We start from the raw sequence: 15,463 nt of genomic DNA on the forward strand, positions 1-15,463 counted from the left end.
TCTAGGGTTTTAATCAAAGCATAAAAACGAATGGTTCTTTCCTATACCGAAGGAAAAGTATGAGGTATAGAGGGAAGAGAGGATTAAAGGATGGAGAAAGAATAAAAAGGAAGACAGATCAAGGCGGACATGTTGACTCCTAAAGCGAACATAAATCAGCTCCCAGGAAACAGAGGGAAAGACAGAAAAAAGAGACGGGGGGAAGAGGGGGGGGGCATCAAAGCATGGTTGACATTCTGTGAGATGCAGGAGCAGAAAAGGTGTGTGTGCGTGCTGGTTTTCTCATGTGCATGTGAGTGTGTATTGTAGGGCTTGCTGAGCACATAATTCAACAGCCGGCACATAAGTGGGGTGGACACGAGGAGATAATTGCCAGAGCACACATACACACCCACCGGTCTCTTTCTCAACACTTGTTTCTGTTTATCTACAGCTCAGTTTCATCCTTGAGCTAGCTGGTGCAACCCTCTGTACGTGCAGCAGCAGGTATCACTACTTATCTGATTCTCAAATAAGCTTTCAGCTCATAAAGTGAACACAGCTCTGGAAAACAAAAGCCAGTGTTCAAAATATGACAAATGAGACTGCATTCTTAATAAATTACACAATTGTTGTCTATACAGAGATAGCAAAGATGTGAGGATAGCTCGCTAACTGCAGCTGCATGCAGCAACGCCGGGGTGTCACTCAAGAATCCTCTTCACACGTTTCTCTGTGTTTTCTTTGGGGCTTCTTGCACCTCCCCCATGCACGAGAGGGCAAGTGCAAACACACACCTGCAATGTCTACATATACATCTTCGCAGTTTAGGATTTAGACCCCTCTTCTCTCCCCTATAACAGTTATTACTACAAAGCCATCCAGCTCATCATCTGATTGGGTGATTTGGGCGGTTGTAGGGATAGACAGAAATCTATGCAAAATAATGATTATCACATTATAGGCTGACTGGTTGAGCAGTTTTCTGCTGATTATAAGTCTTGATTAAGACATCCAGCCTTGTTCAGCTGGTAGTTAGAACTCCTCCACAGCCTATGTAGGTAATTTTGAATGCAGTCTGGGTTTAAATTGGGAGTTTCACCCCAAAATCAGGTATGAGACAGACACTGTTTGAAAAAGTGACATCTCATACTCTCACTCAAATTATAGTGATTTCTTTTTTGGACAACAGCCAATGTAAGCCCTCAGTCAACATACAGATAACACGCCTTACAGTATGATATATTGCTGAGACACAGAGGGTGTGTTCATTGTTGTACTAGAGTTGATTTTATTCGGACTATGAAAAAATAATTAATTGTTCCCTTTTTGTTCTGGTCCAGTTTGTGTTCACATCAACTTTTTTTTTTTTTTTTACAAATGAACCAAAAGCCTGCTTCATCAGCACTACATGAACCCACATGGGGAAATTAAAGAGCTTGCAAAGTTATAACTGACTATAAGCAGTGTTTGTATTACTAGACTGCTTGAGGAGTCTGTACGGACTTGGCTTGGGAACTGGAGGGTTGCAGGTTCAGGTCCAGCACAGACCACAATATGGAGTGTGGACTGGCAGCTGCTGTGCACTGCCATGGTGCCCTTGAGCAAGACATTGCAGCGCTGCTACGTGACTCCACCATCTCTCTACATTTGCATGTCCATAAACCGTGTGTGTGCATGATTGTATTTTGGGCTTATGTGTGTAAACTCTGAGTGAAAAAATAAATAAATAATAAATTAATTAATAAATTAATAAAGTAAATCTTCTTCTTCAACTCGAACACGTTAGGAATAATGACAAACAGGTAGTCTGTAGCAAAAAATCTTGTAACATTAACAGGGATTAGTTATTGTGTGTCACTCACTACATGGACATAAGGACCACATATTTCTGTTTTAATTCCATTTCAATTTCTCAGAGACCCACTCTTTCAGGTGGTCTTGGACCTGTTGTGTGGTCCACAGAGAACCTTTCACACCAGCCCAAACAGACCAAACTAAATAGGCAAAACAAACCAACCACTTTAGGTGTGAAGGCACCCTAAATGATCTCTTATATAAACAAATGATTTTACAGTTTTATTTGATTTGATAGTTTTATTACGAAATTGTAACCAGTGTCAGATTTAAAAATAATATTACCTTTGCCCATTAAGAACAAAATGCACAGATCATTGCTTTTTATTGATATATAACACACTGGAAATGCTCAAAGACAATCCTTTCACTGATTGCAAAACAGTTTGTCTGACAGGTGTGTTTTTGTTCTTTGTGTGGTACCAGGACATTACTGACATACCGGGACTTAATTTAGTGTGAACAGCAGCCAAATTGTTCATTAAGCATTACCTCAGTCAGGATATGCTCTCTTCCCACACACGTGTTGGCAAAGACACAAAAACCTATTTTGATTGGTGCTCTTTAATATGGTTCATATGCCAGGACTTGACTCATTTAACACAAAGCTTGCCTTTAAGGCTACATCTGCTTTGAACACATTTTCCCATTAATCTTGTCAACACTTTTATATTCAATCCTTTTATTCTGGAATTTCCTTCAGCATATTGTTTTCCGAACACAAAAACAAAAAGATAAGGATCATTTTAAAAAAGCTCAACTTGTATAATATACTTGACCAACAATTATCTTTTTAATTGCTCAGCAGTGAGGCTATGACTTCAAAGCTTCCCTGTTTATTGCAGTGTGTGGTGTGGGTTAATTTAATTTCCTCATGCTGAATGTAAAATGAGCAGAGGGGAAGAGTTGTTTCCTGTTGTAAACACCCATCTCTCATCACCAACACCAAATTGTTGTTCCCCCGACATGATGTAAAGCTCTGCTTTATGTGTCTGTGTTTGTTTATGTACTTATTGTATCCAGGGGGAGGGACTTACACAGTAGGTCATGTCTTTCATCGCTATCATGTTGTGCTAGGCCAGACATCTCACACACACCCCACACACACCCCACACACTGTGCCATAAATGCATACAGAGGCAAGGCACACACATATAGCCAGAAGTTATATACGTTTGATCTCCAACCTGTCTGCACCCAAAGGCTCTTTAGTTTGGCATTTCCTTTTACTTATTAGACTGTGGCTGCGAGAGTAGTCTTGTTAGCAACAAACTATAAAGATGGGGTTTACACTGCTATACATAACCAGCATTGCTCAGCTAATAATGTTACATGTGAGTGGCGGGATATGATGTTTCAAATCTCAGCAATAAATTCTTAGCATTCTGGATGTATATGTTTCTGTAATGTGAAGCTGTACAAACCTCTGTCTCAATTACCTCTTGGTTTAAATAACCGTCTGTTGGCAGATGCTGGTTCTCATTTAGATCCAGTTCTCAGTATCAGTTCATCTCAAACAAACTTTTCTACAATCCATCTTTGAATATTAATCTCTGAGTTGTGGATCTCAGCGGTTAGGTTATCTATAACTTTTGGTACTTATATTTTATGAAAATAACACCTAAATGGATCTAAGAAGAGATTCGTAAAAAGGATTTAGATTAAATAAGCAGATTCGAAACTAGATTCAGATTTTGATAAAATGCTATCAACCCCCGACCAAATCCTTCTGCAAGCGTGTCTCCTGTCTGTAAAGAAATTTAAGCGGATTTAACAGATCAAATCAATAGGGAATTAAACCTGTTCAAACCTGAAATCACTTGGGTGGTGTTTCATATTTTATATATTCAGTATGTAGTAACAATACATCATATGAAAGAATTCCCTCCCTCATTGACACCTATCATGCAATGAATGGAAATGTCTTGAAAATTCACTCCTCTGAGAACCTCATTCACAGAGACTATTCTTTGAACAGTGCCACCCCCCTCTTTCTATTCAGTTGGAGTGAAAAGCAGCCTTATGCCAGGCCCTAGCTGTCCGCCTCGCCGCCTGCCTCCACCGCAGTAGACAAAACAAGCTGGAGGCAGGATTTGTTTAGACAGAGCTCACCTGGCGCACACAGACACAGAAACAGTGATCAGGCGAGCCCTGGGGAGGAGTAGAGGCAGCAAGGAGGTGGTTGGGGGGGAAAGAAGGCTGGGGAGCTGGGGAGCTGATGAGCGTGTGAGGTGGGGGGAAGGGAAGGGGCTGAGAGAGGAGAGCATGGGGTTCAGTGTGCTACCCTTATCCTGGGCCACTCGAACATCAGAGCAGATTAAGATTTTGAGGGGCCTCGAGTAGCGCTAAGTAATAGGTGGAGGGGTGTGTTTGTGTGTATGCGTGGGGGTAGGCGGTTAGGGGTAGCCTAATCCAGGACTTGCCCGTGGGGTAATAGTGTAGGTGGATTTGTGTGTCAGTGTGTGTGTTGACTGCAGTGTCAACCAGCTTAGAGCACTTGCCCATAGGGAAGCAATCAGCTGATCTGTCACCAAGGAAGGACAAGCTCTGAACTTTTTTACATTACTTTTACAAGCTAACAAGGCTAATAAACATATTTCATTGATACATTTGTGGGGCTACAATTAACAAGTATTTCATTATCGATTAATCTGATGACTATTTTTGCTACTTAAGGATTATTTATTGGTTACTTTTGGTCTATAAAAAGGTCAGAAAGGACATTTGAGAACCCAAAAGCATCAAATGTTTGCCATTTACCAGTATGCTTAATAAATTTCTTAAACAATAAATCTGTCATAAAAATAGTTGCCGTTTGATTTTCTTTTGAAGACTACTCGATTAATTGACTAATTGTTTGTTTCAATACTCATTCTACACATAACTTTAAGAGAACTACAGCCTCCTTATGTTTACAGCTTGGGTTTTCGTGGAACATAAATATGGCTGTAAAGTATTTGTGTCAAACGTCAAAACACAGAACACAGAAACAGAAACCACATTTAAACATTCAGTTATTCTGTTTCCTCCGTGCTTTTTCACTGTAGAATAAAGGAAAAGTGGAAGTACTACAGTGGTTTGTGAGGGCCAGCATAATTACGGTTAAGGTGATCATCATAATTGTTTTTACCCGTGATTTCATTCACCACGATTATCCATCTAGGTCTGGGAACAAATTTGGTTTACTTTACAGCCCTGCTGCGAAGTCATCAAAACATCTTCATTTTCCTCTGAAGTGAAATTAAAATTCATGACCTGTAAAATGTTGTTGTGTTGACTTTGTTTTCTTCCCTTATCAACCGTGGTCAGCATGTATGATGAGGTTCGACGGGGGGAACAAAGAACAAGATGGATGGTAACTCCCTTAACCACACACTCACAGTTACTATGGGTTGACCTCAGTTGACCCCTTGGCCCCTCAACAGCCTCACATCCCATTGACTGGGGTTAAATAGGGTTTGGCCCATGGGGTTTTATTACAGAGAAAGAGAGAAAAAGTTGCTTCACTGTAACCTTTTAGCAGTAAACAATGCAGCGATTCTAAAATGTTCTACAGTTTGAAAGAAACAAATACGCCCATGTTTTGTTTGCGTAAATATGAAGCAAGCCAAAAGACCCAGTTGTAGCAAATGCCTGATTCCTGTTATTGTTTCAGCCTTTTTCCAAACAGACCAGCATTCATCGCTTCCCTTTCCCTTCACAACTGTGTGTTCACAAAAATGATTATCTGTTTTCAGTTTTTGACGACAGATAACGGCCCCCAGCAGGAGATAACAGCCAGTACTTCAGTGCCTTCATACAGTAGCACTACCTCAGGTACCACACACATCTACCTAAAGGCACCATGATTTAAATGTAGGGCAACAACTACCAATTGTTTTCATTGTCTATTCATTTCTGATGAAGAATTTGGACAGAAAAGTGTCAGAAAATAGTGCAAAGACATCCTAAAAACCAAGGTGAAGACTTCAAATTGCTCCAATTGTTTGACCAAGACACCCCCCCCCAAAAAAAAAGAATATTCTCATAGCTCATAAAAATGATGTCAGATGATATCATCAAAAAGTTGCATTCTTATTTTCTTCACTTATAAATGAAGCAGCTCGTCGTTTAAGCTCCACGTTTAAGATACCGTCCAGTGTTTGTGGTGCATTGTGGTCTGTACTTGCACAAAAAAGAAGCATGACATACATTTCTGCTAATGGATGGTTTGCTGCTAGCTGTCTGATGAGGAACAGTTACATAACAAGCTGAGAGCTCGCCACATGATTAAAACCTGAGCAAATACATAAAAAAGACAACTAAGATTGTTTGTTTGGTTCTATCATTTTCTGGTTTATGAAATAAACAACACCGTATTGATAACTTGTAAAAGAAAGAGCATTAATTAGCCAGCTTGCAACGTCTGTTAGCCTGGGGGCTCTTAAGTGTTGCACAGCTCGCTCCATACCTCTAATTAGCCGTTCAGGCGGCTGTATAATAGAAGATGATAACAGGGGGAGAGACTGCATTAAATTACCCACCAACATACTGTAGTTTGTTTCCATTTCTGCAGTGGGCTCAAAGCCATGATGAAATTTGAACCGGCCATTACTCTAGTTGTCGACAAACGATGCAAATGCAAGACACAGAGAAGCCGGAACTAAAAATAAAATAAAATAATCTTTTACCACCATAAACATTCCTTTGGAAATCAACAGTTGGCTCCTCTGGGTTTACTTGCCACAGAGACTGTGGGTCACTGATGCAACCAGATTTTTTCCACCAACGCCGATCCAACCACATGACAGATGTTAGATCTGAAACCTGGCACTCCTGTCACCCTGCACCCTGGCAGCACCTGTCAATCAAAGTGCTCCTCTCAGTCTCCAGGGAGCCTCCAGCTGGTCAAGAATGTGAGGACTGAAGGATTTCTTTGTCCCTGAGGTATTCTGAGGCTGTCCCCTTTTTCTCATTTCATTCACAGCTCAGCATTTCTGTAAAAGCATGTTGCAGAGACCCTGACGGGCCAACAAAATTGCATCTGGGGACTCACCCAGCATCCGTTCATTTTCTATTGAAAAGAAAAACTAACCTCAGGTCCACATAAAGAAAAGGAAGATCCCAGAATGACAGCAGAGTTCCCTCCCCACCCCCCTAAGGAGCAAAGTTATCAATGAGCCACTGAAAAGTCCTGAGGTAAACTCTCAGAACAGGAAAATGCTGCACTAAAGCTGAGATTTCAGCAAATTAACTCATGCCAATGACATAGTATTTGCATAATCGTGCCTAAGCCGGGGGTATTGGTAAACCTGCTCCAAGCAGCGGAAATCTGGAATCAGCTGGTCTTACAGTTTCCCCTTCTTGCTTAATTAACCACCATTAGAGCCACTCAATCATAGGATTTATGACAAAACCAACAACCACTGACACATGCGTGGCAATTAAAGAAACGTACCCTTGTTAACAGCCCTCACTACACTATGATCTTTAGCAGCTCATTAGGCAACAACATGGACGCAATCATACACTGAGGGCATGTTACATACATCTGCTCTTTAGCACCTTTTCCCCACAGTGTTAGTCTGCTCGTTTCCAGCCATTAGACCCATTAGAGGCCAATTAACACCGACACAAAGCTCCCTTCCTGTTTTATGGCACTGTAAACAAAACCTGCAGGCTCGCCTTTAGGTTCAGCAGAGCTCAATAGCCTATAATGCAACACAGGATAACTCATTAGTTTAATGATAAGTTGCCTTTTCATAGCAGATATCAAAGCCTACAGATTCTGTCACACCGGATTGCACATAAACTTTTGCCAGGCCCTCATATGAGCACTTGAATTGACTTTACCTTTCTGTTTATGAAGCACATAATCATATAAAACTGCTCTGAAGTCGGCATTTGCTTTCTTCTCTCAGCTATAAATCTGTAGCCAAGGACAGCACTTGGTCCAGACAATTGTTCCCATCTAGTAACACATTAACCACACTATTCCATTTATCTTAACTGCATCAGTGGGGATATGTGTTGCAGATACACGCTGTACTGATAAAACCAACCCTTAATCCCTACAGCCAATATGGCTTTAGTAAAAAAAAAAAAAAAAAAGGAGAACCTGTTATTCGAAGTGCCTTATGTGGGTCATTCTTCACAAACTGTGTCAGAATTGGCCAGAAGACAAGCACAATGCGGGTCTTTTTCCGCGTGTTTAAGTTGTGTCCCACTCGGTTTATGAAGCAAACATTTTAAGTCTGCATGCTGCAGCACGCCAGAGGCACGGGTCGTCAGGAGAGGAGAGGTTGATGCGACACTTACAAAATCACCTCTCATAGTTGTTTTTGGGAGTCGTCCCAACAGTTTAAAGCACGCGTAATGAGTCATCCTAGTTAGATTCATCACCCCCCCCTGCCTGCAGATTGTGTACTTCTCAAGCGTAAAATGGAGTGAAGCCTTGAAAGCGCAGACAACAACACACACACACACACACACAGAATAAAACAAGTGCTGGTCATCTGAACACACTTGGAAAACAATGTCACATTACTTTTGTCTTCTAGGCACAAACACAACATAACAACTCCCAACCTGAAAAGTCTGAAGAGCCCTTGGTGAGGTCGCAGAGGACGGTCAGACACGTTATTCCCAACAGGAGCGCACAAGTGACGGCTGAGAGAGTCCCATCTGAGAAGAACATCCTTGAAGCCTCAAAGTTTTTGAGTTTCTCCGTAGCATCAGAAAGTCCAGCAGCAGCATTGGGGTTCAAGTTCTGCGTCGCATGCAGGAGATGTACGGTCCCATGTCTCTAGTCTTCCCTCATCCTCCCACCGCACCGCTGTGAGACCGGGATCGAGGCTCCTCTGGTGCTCTGCTCTCTGAGTGCATTTCTAACTGCGTGTTGTGTTGTGGAGGCAGCCCACCTGGAGGACCGCCGCTCCCCTGCATGGTCTCAAAGACCCAGATTTCCCTACCAGACACACGCAATAATCCAATATCATCTCACTCTGTCGACCTATGGGCTGATTTTGATACTTTATGTACATTTTGTTTTCAATATTAAAAATAAAATAAAATATGGATGCAGGATTTTCTTACTTGTAATGGAGTTTACAGTGTACAGGAACATTTAGTGAAGAAGGGGATCCCAATACTTCTTTCTTAATGGAATAAAGGTCTCTAAAAAGCCATAAATGCAAACAAAACAACAACAAGTAATTTTAAAGTCGGCTCTTTCTGTGTTGTTGATAACATATAGTCTACATTATAAATGCAATCATAAAAACACAATATCTCTGAATGATATAAGGTAGGTATTTTGGTATGGATTTAGCTACTGATAAAAATACGGGAGATGACTCTCATTAACAAAAAAACCATAGCCTACAACAGAAGCACTTTCAATAGATTAGATTAGATTAGATTAGATTAGATGTTCTTTATTGTCCCCGTAGCGAAATTCATTTTTCTCAGGTCAGTAACACGCCAACAGACAAACAACAATAAATACATTTAAATTAAAATAAATAGACACATACTTCTAAAATACAATATCATCATCATCACCATCACCCTTATTAGATACCATCAATATAAACTCAATGAACTACCTAAAAGCAGTATCTCTGTTGATCATAGAGGCAGCTTCGCAATGGCTGCCATCTCAATAAGTTTTAAATAAATAATTAAATTTAATTAGATTTGTATTATAATATTTAGTTATTTCTAGTTTACAGCACAGTCGTGGAGGATACGGTGAATATATGTATAACCGACGGAACAATTGCGCCATCTTGTGGACAACAGACCACATTGCAGATTGGGACACCACGCATTTCAATGTCATTTTCCCCACACGGCTTCCGTAAAAGTTCGCGTGTGACAACAGAAGGTCAGTCATGGCAGCCTGTGCGAAGCAGTTCGGCAAATGTATGTTTTCCCTGAGGTTACTGCGAAACCTCCAGCTCCAAAATGAACGTAAGTGAACCGAACAAGCTCTCCTTTCTCCGGTGTACTTTCCAACCCGCTGCTGAACCAACGTAACGTAACGTACATCCAGTAGCAGCGAGCTAACGTAGCTAACGGAAGTTAGCCAGCAGCTTTTCCAACCTAATATCACCCAGACTTTATCTTTTAACTGTACAAATATGTATGTCTGAATTATTTGTTGTTTCCAGGGTGCCTATCCACGTCTGTGTGTCGTCTGGCCGAGGGGAGCAGCAGCGAGCAGCCACCAAAATTCACCCCTCCATCTAAACCTGTCATTGTAGATAAAACAGCGACTGTAGAGTCCCAGCGAGAGTAAGTCTCTGTTCATCACAGTATACATACTATAATGTTTACACAGTGTGTAAAGGTTGGTTTTAATGTGTTGTCTCTCCCTGTCAGGTTTCTGAGCCCAGAGTTCATCCCTCCCAGACAGAGAACTAATCCGTTTAAATTTTACATTGAGAGGAAAGACATGATTCGCAGGAGGCAAGTGCTCAACATCCCTGAATTCTACGTAGGTAAGAAACCACACACTCACTGTGAGGTGAGAGAGTTTCAGACTATCGTCCTCAAACCTGGAGAATTTACCCTTTTTTTATATATAGTTCATCCAAGTTAAATTAAGTGCAACAAGCTTCATCCGTTTCATTTCTGACACTATAACTACTTGTGCCAGCTCTCAGCTTCAAGAGGAGAGGCTGGATTTACCCTGATCCATGCTACTATAAACTGGTTGCATGTCAATTGTAGAATAGATATTAAGATCTTACCTTCATTGTCTGTGATTAGTTTATTCTCCGTGATCCAGACTGCAGCCGGCGCTCCTCTGGCGGGGTATTTTTCCTTTAGCAGTTCCTACATCTCACCTTGTCAAAAACAGTGACTGGATCCTTTGCTGTCTTGGCCCCTTTTAGGCCTTTTCCACCGACCAAGGTTCAAGCACCTAGTTTTAGATTTTGACTAAAAATAAATTTGTTTGGAACCTTTAAAAGTCGGTTCCCAGCTGGAACCAAAAAAGTAGTAGGTTTTCCTTGGGAACCAACGGCCACAGTTGACGCATCCAATTAATCGGGTTCCACTCAGAACAGGTGGGAACTTACTGTCTCTGGATCTCAGACATGTAAAGCATTGTCGCCTTTTAAATCCCTCTTCAAAACCAGTTTTTATCTCCAAGCATTCTGTTGTTTATATTAACAGTTGATTTAAGTCATTTTATTGTTTTTTTTTTCCTTTGGAAATTGCAGAGAACTTTGCAAATATAAATTGCATTTTTAAAAATATCATGCATCAAGTTTGTTGTTTGTATTATAAGTTAAAAGTTTTGATTGTTTTTCAGGGAGCATCCTGGCAGTGACCATGGCCGACCCGAATGCCAGTGGGAAAACTAACCGCTTTGTTGGCATCTGTATCCAGAGGGGTGGGAAAGGGCTGGGAGCCACATTTGTATTGAGGAACATCATTAATAACCAAGGTGAGGTTTATTTTATTTTCTGTGTCAGTGCTGGTTTGCAAACAGGTCTGCTGAAGGTCACACAGGCTGTGGCATCAAGGAATATTAAGTCAAGTTACATTTTATTTAATCACAGTTTGCCTCAGGGGGCTTTACAGTCTGTACAACATTCAACACCCTCTATGGGTTTTTTTTTTTTTTCAACCTGGACCTTATTATTCCACGTTTTGTGTCACAGTGACTAAGTTTTTAATTTGGTCCAGTATTGAGTGAGAGCGCTGCAACTGGGAAACTACAACGTAATCGTAATGGGAAATCATTCACCATCGAAGTACATCCAAGTGCTTGTATTTGCTACTGACCACCTGAGATTGTTACTGAAGTGTCTGACAATACGACCCAACAGAGAAATTAAACGTTTGCTGTTCCTTTCGCTTGATCTGCTGCGTGTCTCACCAAGTCTCGCTCAAAGAGACGTCTCGTTCAGGGAGGTGAGGGGACTTGTTGCAAGAAGACGATGGAAACATGTGAGTAGTAAGCATATCTTAGTGTTAGGTAAAATACTTTCAGTGTATACGGAGTATACAGATGAAGAGCTCCTACAAGAGCAGACCAGGAGACAGAGAGGGACAACAGGCAGAGGAGGATGAACCAGCTGCTGCAAGGCTGCGGAGCACGGGAGACTGGTGGAGTTTCTGCGGGTACTGTGACTCTATGCCCACAGAGGAGATTTTAAAGATCAGCTCCAGCAAAATGTACAGAAAACACAGACAATTGAATTTCTCTACAGGGTTGTATTGTCAGTCCTTTATAATAACAATCTGAGCCTGTCAGTAGCAAGATAAGCACTTTTATTACTCGCAAGGATTACATTGTAGTCCATATTGCAGCTGCAAAACTTGTTGTCCCCATTTTGACACAAAATAATTGTTAAAAGGTCCATGTTGAAAAACACCATGTTCTTATGTATTATTGTAACTGTTAAAATTATTTTTCTTTGGCCATTTATAATTTGGTTGAGGAATTAGGAAATACTTGCTCCTTTACTCTCCCAAGAAAGTGAAGGTGGTTCATTCATGTATTTCTTGGTGTGTGTGCCTCAGGTGTGGAGATCTGCTACGAGCTGTACAGCCCTCGTATCCACAGTGTTGAGATACTAAAGCTGGAAAAGAGGCTGGACGATAACCTGATGTACCTGAGAGACGCTTTGCCTGAGTACAGCACTGTGGACCCGGACATGAAGCCTGTGCCCTTCACCACCACTGGAGAGGTGCCTGTCAATAAGGTGAGAGAGCTTAAAGACGGAAACCTATTTATAACAAGGAGGTGGATTACATGGGGCTTTTCCAAACTCACCTGTTTTACTTACTAGGCATGAGACAATATGAACATTTCACGCCACAATTTTCCTGCCCAAAATAATTGTAATTCACAATATTTAAAACATCTTAAAATGACTTTAACACACTGTAATCACTTTACCTTACATCTGGTTAACGCATATTTCTATTGCAGATAGGACACGTCCGATAGGCACCTCCCTGTTGTTCTTTAGTTTGTAATACATAGTATTTCTACTAATTCGATTGAATTCTTTTTTTTGTGTGGGATACAATTGGCCTGCATTTGTGGTGATATTAAAATTTCAAATGATGATAATTTCTGTCTGTTCACCAGCTGAAGGTAAAGATGCGTCCAAAGCCGTGGTCCAAACGCTGGGAGCGACCCAAGTTCAACATCCAAGGCATACGCTTTGACCTGTCTCTGACTCCAGAGCAAATGGAGCACGCCCAGAAGTGGGCGCAGCCTTGGCTGGAGTTCGACATGCTGAAGGAGTACGACACCTCTAAACTGGAGAAGGAGATTCTCAATGAGGTCAAGGAGATGGGCAAATGAGGACAATGCCTTCTAAAACATTCTTCAGTTTTTACCATCAACACAGACTTTTTTTAGGAATGGGAAAAGCCTGGACTATGAGGTTTGCTTGGATGTGGAACGCTCTGCTGGACTGTGATCAGTTTTAAGGTTTGTCCAGATGGCTCACTTCTGTAATACCATTTTATATAAGGAGGAGCCAATATGGAAACTGGTGTTGTACTGGTGAGGAATCATGCTGCTTTCTTTTTGTCTTGTTAGTCTGCAGTATATGAGTTTTCAACATCACTGGCGTTATGACTTTTAGCACTCTGCAGATCCATTAAGTGGCTTCAATAATAAAAGATGTTAAACCTTCCAAGCTTTTGAATTACAGTTTGTTCTTGCAAGAAACGTACAAGTTAGTATTTCTGTTGTGACTGTTGTTAGGATTTTATTTGCTTTTAGGCATGCCAGTTTATTGCTATGGAGTAACAGAGTCTTGACACTAGGTGGCACAATTTCTCTATATATGTCCTCATCAGCAGTTGCATAAGAAAAGCCTTTGTTGTGTCCTACAGTGTTTTCGAGGGAAACTCCTGCCATGCTAAATAAACAGATAGTATAATATTTCAGTCAATGAGGAGCCTGTTTTCCAAAGAGCATGTTTACTGAGTGATCTGGATGTTTTTTTAAAAAAAAAAAAAAGAGTTTACATGCACATATTCCAGATTTTAGGGGCTTCTGGGTTTAACTTAGTAAAGATTTCCAGATAAACCAGTAAACCTGATTCTTGGAACAGGCCCCAGTACGCTGCACTTTGGGGGAAAAAAACCAACTGATATTCAGGGACCATACACCAAGGACACCCGGTAGTGTTTTACTGTTGTGGATGGAAAATTGTGGTGTTGAGATGGTATGTTAGAGCGTCAGTTGGGTAGTATAAAAACACTTGGACTCCTTATGTTATGTCTGCTCTCTGTGAATGTGTGTGTGTGTGTATAAACACACTGAATGAGTCCCTGCACTCTAATTTCTCCATATTACAGGATGAGACGCAGAGAAAATGGTCTCTAATACAGGAGTAGCAGATGTTTACTGAGCTCATTATGGACCACACAGAGTTGCTGTGTGGAGATACAGCGGAGTAAAGAGAGTGATGATTCCTGTTACATTTAAGGTAATGGAATAGGAAAAAATGCAGTTAAGGGCATTTAACATCAATATACAACAATTCATGTGATATTGGGTCAAGTTCTCTGATTATTTTACCCAAATTTTCTGCACCTGTTGAACAACTATGTCTCTGCCTCTCTTTAGTGTCATACACGGTGTGTTTAGCCCCACTGTTGACTCTCCACCTAATTTACTCTCTGCCCAATCAGACCTGACCTGCAGCAAAGAAAACCAACTCCATCTGCTTCTGTGTACAGTAGACTGAGAGCCTGTCCTGCACATTGTCATTATACTACCCACTGAACCAGCTGGCCCTTTCACCTTTTCATTTCTCACTCTCAGTATTTCTGTTTGGGACTGATTGATGTTCACATGTGGAGGCGGTAACGGAAATGTTTATCCTACAGCACATTGCCCGAGTCTTTAGAAGCATTCCACGGCGACACCACTGGACTGGTAAACCAGTTTAAACCGCAAAGTTACTCAGTCTGAGTTACTGCTTTAAGCTAACGTCCTGCCTCTGTGTGTGTGTGTGTGTGCGTGTGTGTGTGCGTGTGTGCGTGCGTGCGTGTGTGCGTGTATGTGTGTGTATAAGTACTTCAGGATTGTGATCTCAACTGTATGTGCCTCCCATGGCCTCAGGTTGACTTCTTTGCACCTGGAGTGAAGTTAAAGCCCCTTGGCTGGGAAAGGAGATCAAACACCAGTTCTCTCTCTCTCTCACACACACACACACACACACACACACACACACACACACACACACACACACGACTTGCAGACAGGCTATCATATCAGCCTTCACAGACAGACACCTCAAACAGTGCCAACTGTAAATGTCTGGGACAGCCTTTCTGTCAATCCTCATGTGAAACAAGATATGCTCCATTCACGGTTGCCGTGGAATCGGGGTGGGGCATGCAGGTTTGAGGAGTCCATAATCCCACCCCTTGATAACAACCCACTATAAAGCATGGTGGGCTGATGATAGCTACAGTGCCACACTACTATGAAGGTCAGTGCAGGAATGTAGGGAGGGACACACTCCTCTAATCCCTTTTCCTCCCCTACACTGGTGCTCTCATGACCTTCATCTCTCTCTCTCTCTTAAGGGAGGATAGCGCCGGCTTTGAAAAGGAGCCAGGTTGATGAATTGGAGAGGATGTGATGCAGGGTGTGCGG

General features: G+C 41.5%; 2 protein-coding genes across 2 annotated transcripts in view; one reads left to right on the top strand and one right to left on the bottom strand.

The window, feature by feature from the left end:
• The window catches only part of LOC127368730 (protein eva-1 homolog A), a 74,740-nt gene extending 66,027 nt beyond the window's left edge, over window positions 1–8,713 (bottom strand). The window contains exon 1 of the mRNA XM_051409844.1: window positions 8,404–8,713. Coding sequence (XP_051265804.1) covers window positions 8,404–8,512 — 109 coding nt within the window. The 5' untranslated portion in view covers window positions 8,513–8,713. The remainder of the gene's footprint in view (window positions 1–8,403) is intronic.
• Window positions 8,714–9,645: 932 nt separating this feature from the next.
• Window positions 9,646–13,483, top strand: mrpl19 (mitochondrial ribosomal protein L19). The gene is made up of 6 exons (XM_051409848.1): window positions 9,646–9,789; window positions 9,990–10,113; window positions 10,201–10,319; window positions 11,138–11,272; window positions 12,355–12,536; window positions 12,929–13,483. Exons 1-6 carry the CDS (start codon window positions 9,711–9,713, stop codon window positions 13,145–13,147), a joined length of 858 nt encoding a protein of 285 aa, XP_051265808.1. The 5' UTR covers window positions 9,646–9,710; the 3' UTR covers window positions 13,148–13,483.
• Window positions 13,484–15,463: the final 1,980 nt, after the last annotated feature.

This window comes from Dicentrarchus labrax, unplaced genomic scaffold (genome assembly GCF_905237075.1).
Source record: "Dicentrarchus labrax unplaced genomic scaffold, dlabrax2021, whole genome shotgun sequence".
NCBI lineage: Eukaryota > Metazoa > Chordata > Actinopteri > Moronidae > Dicentrarchus > Dicentrarchus labrax.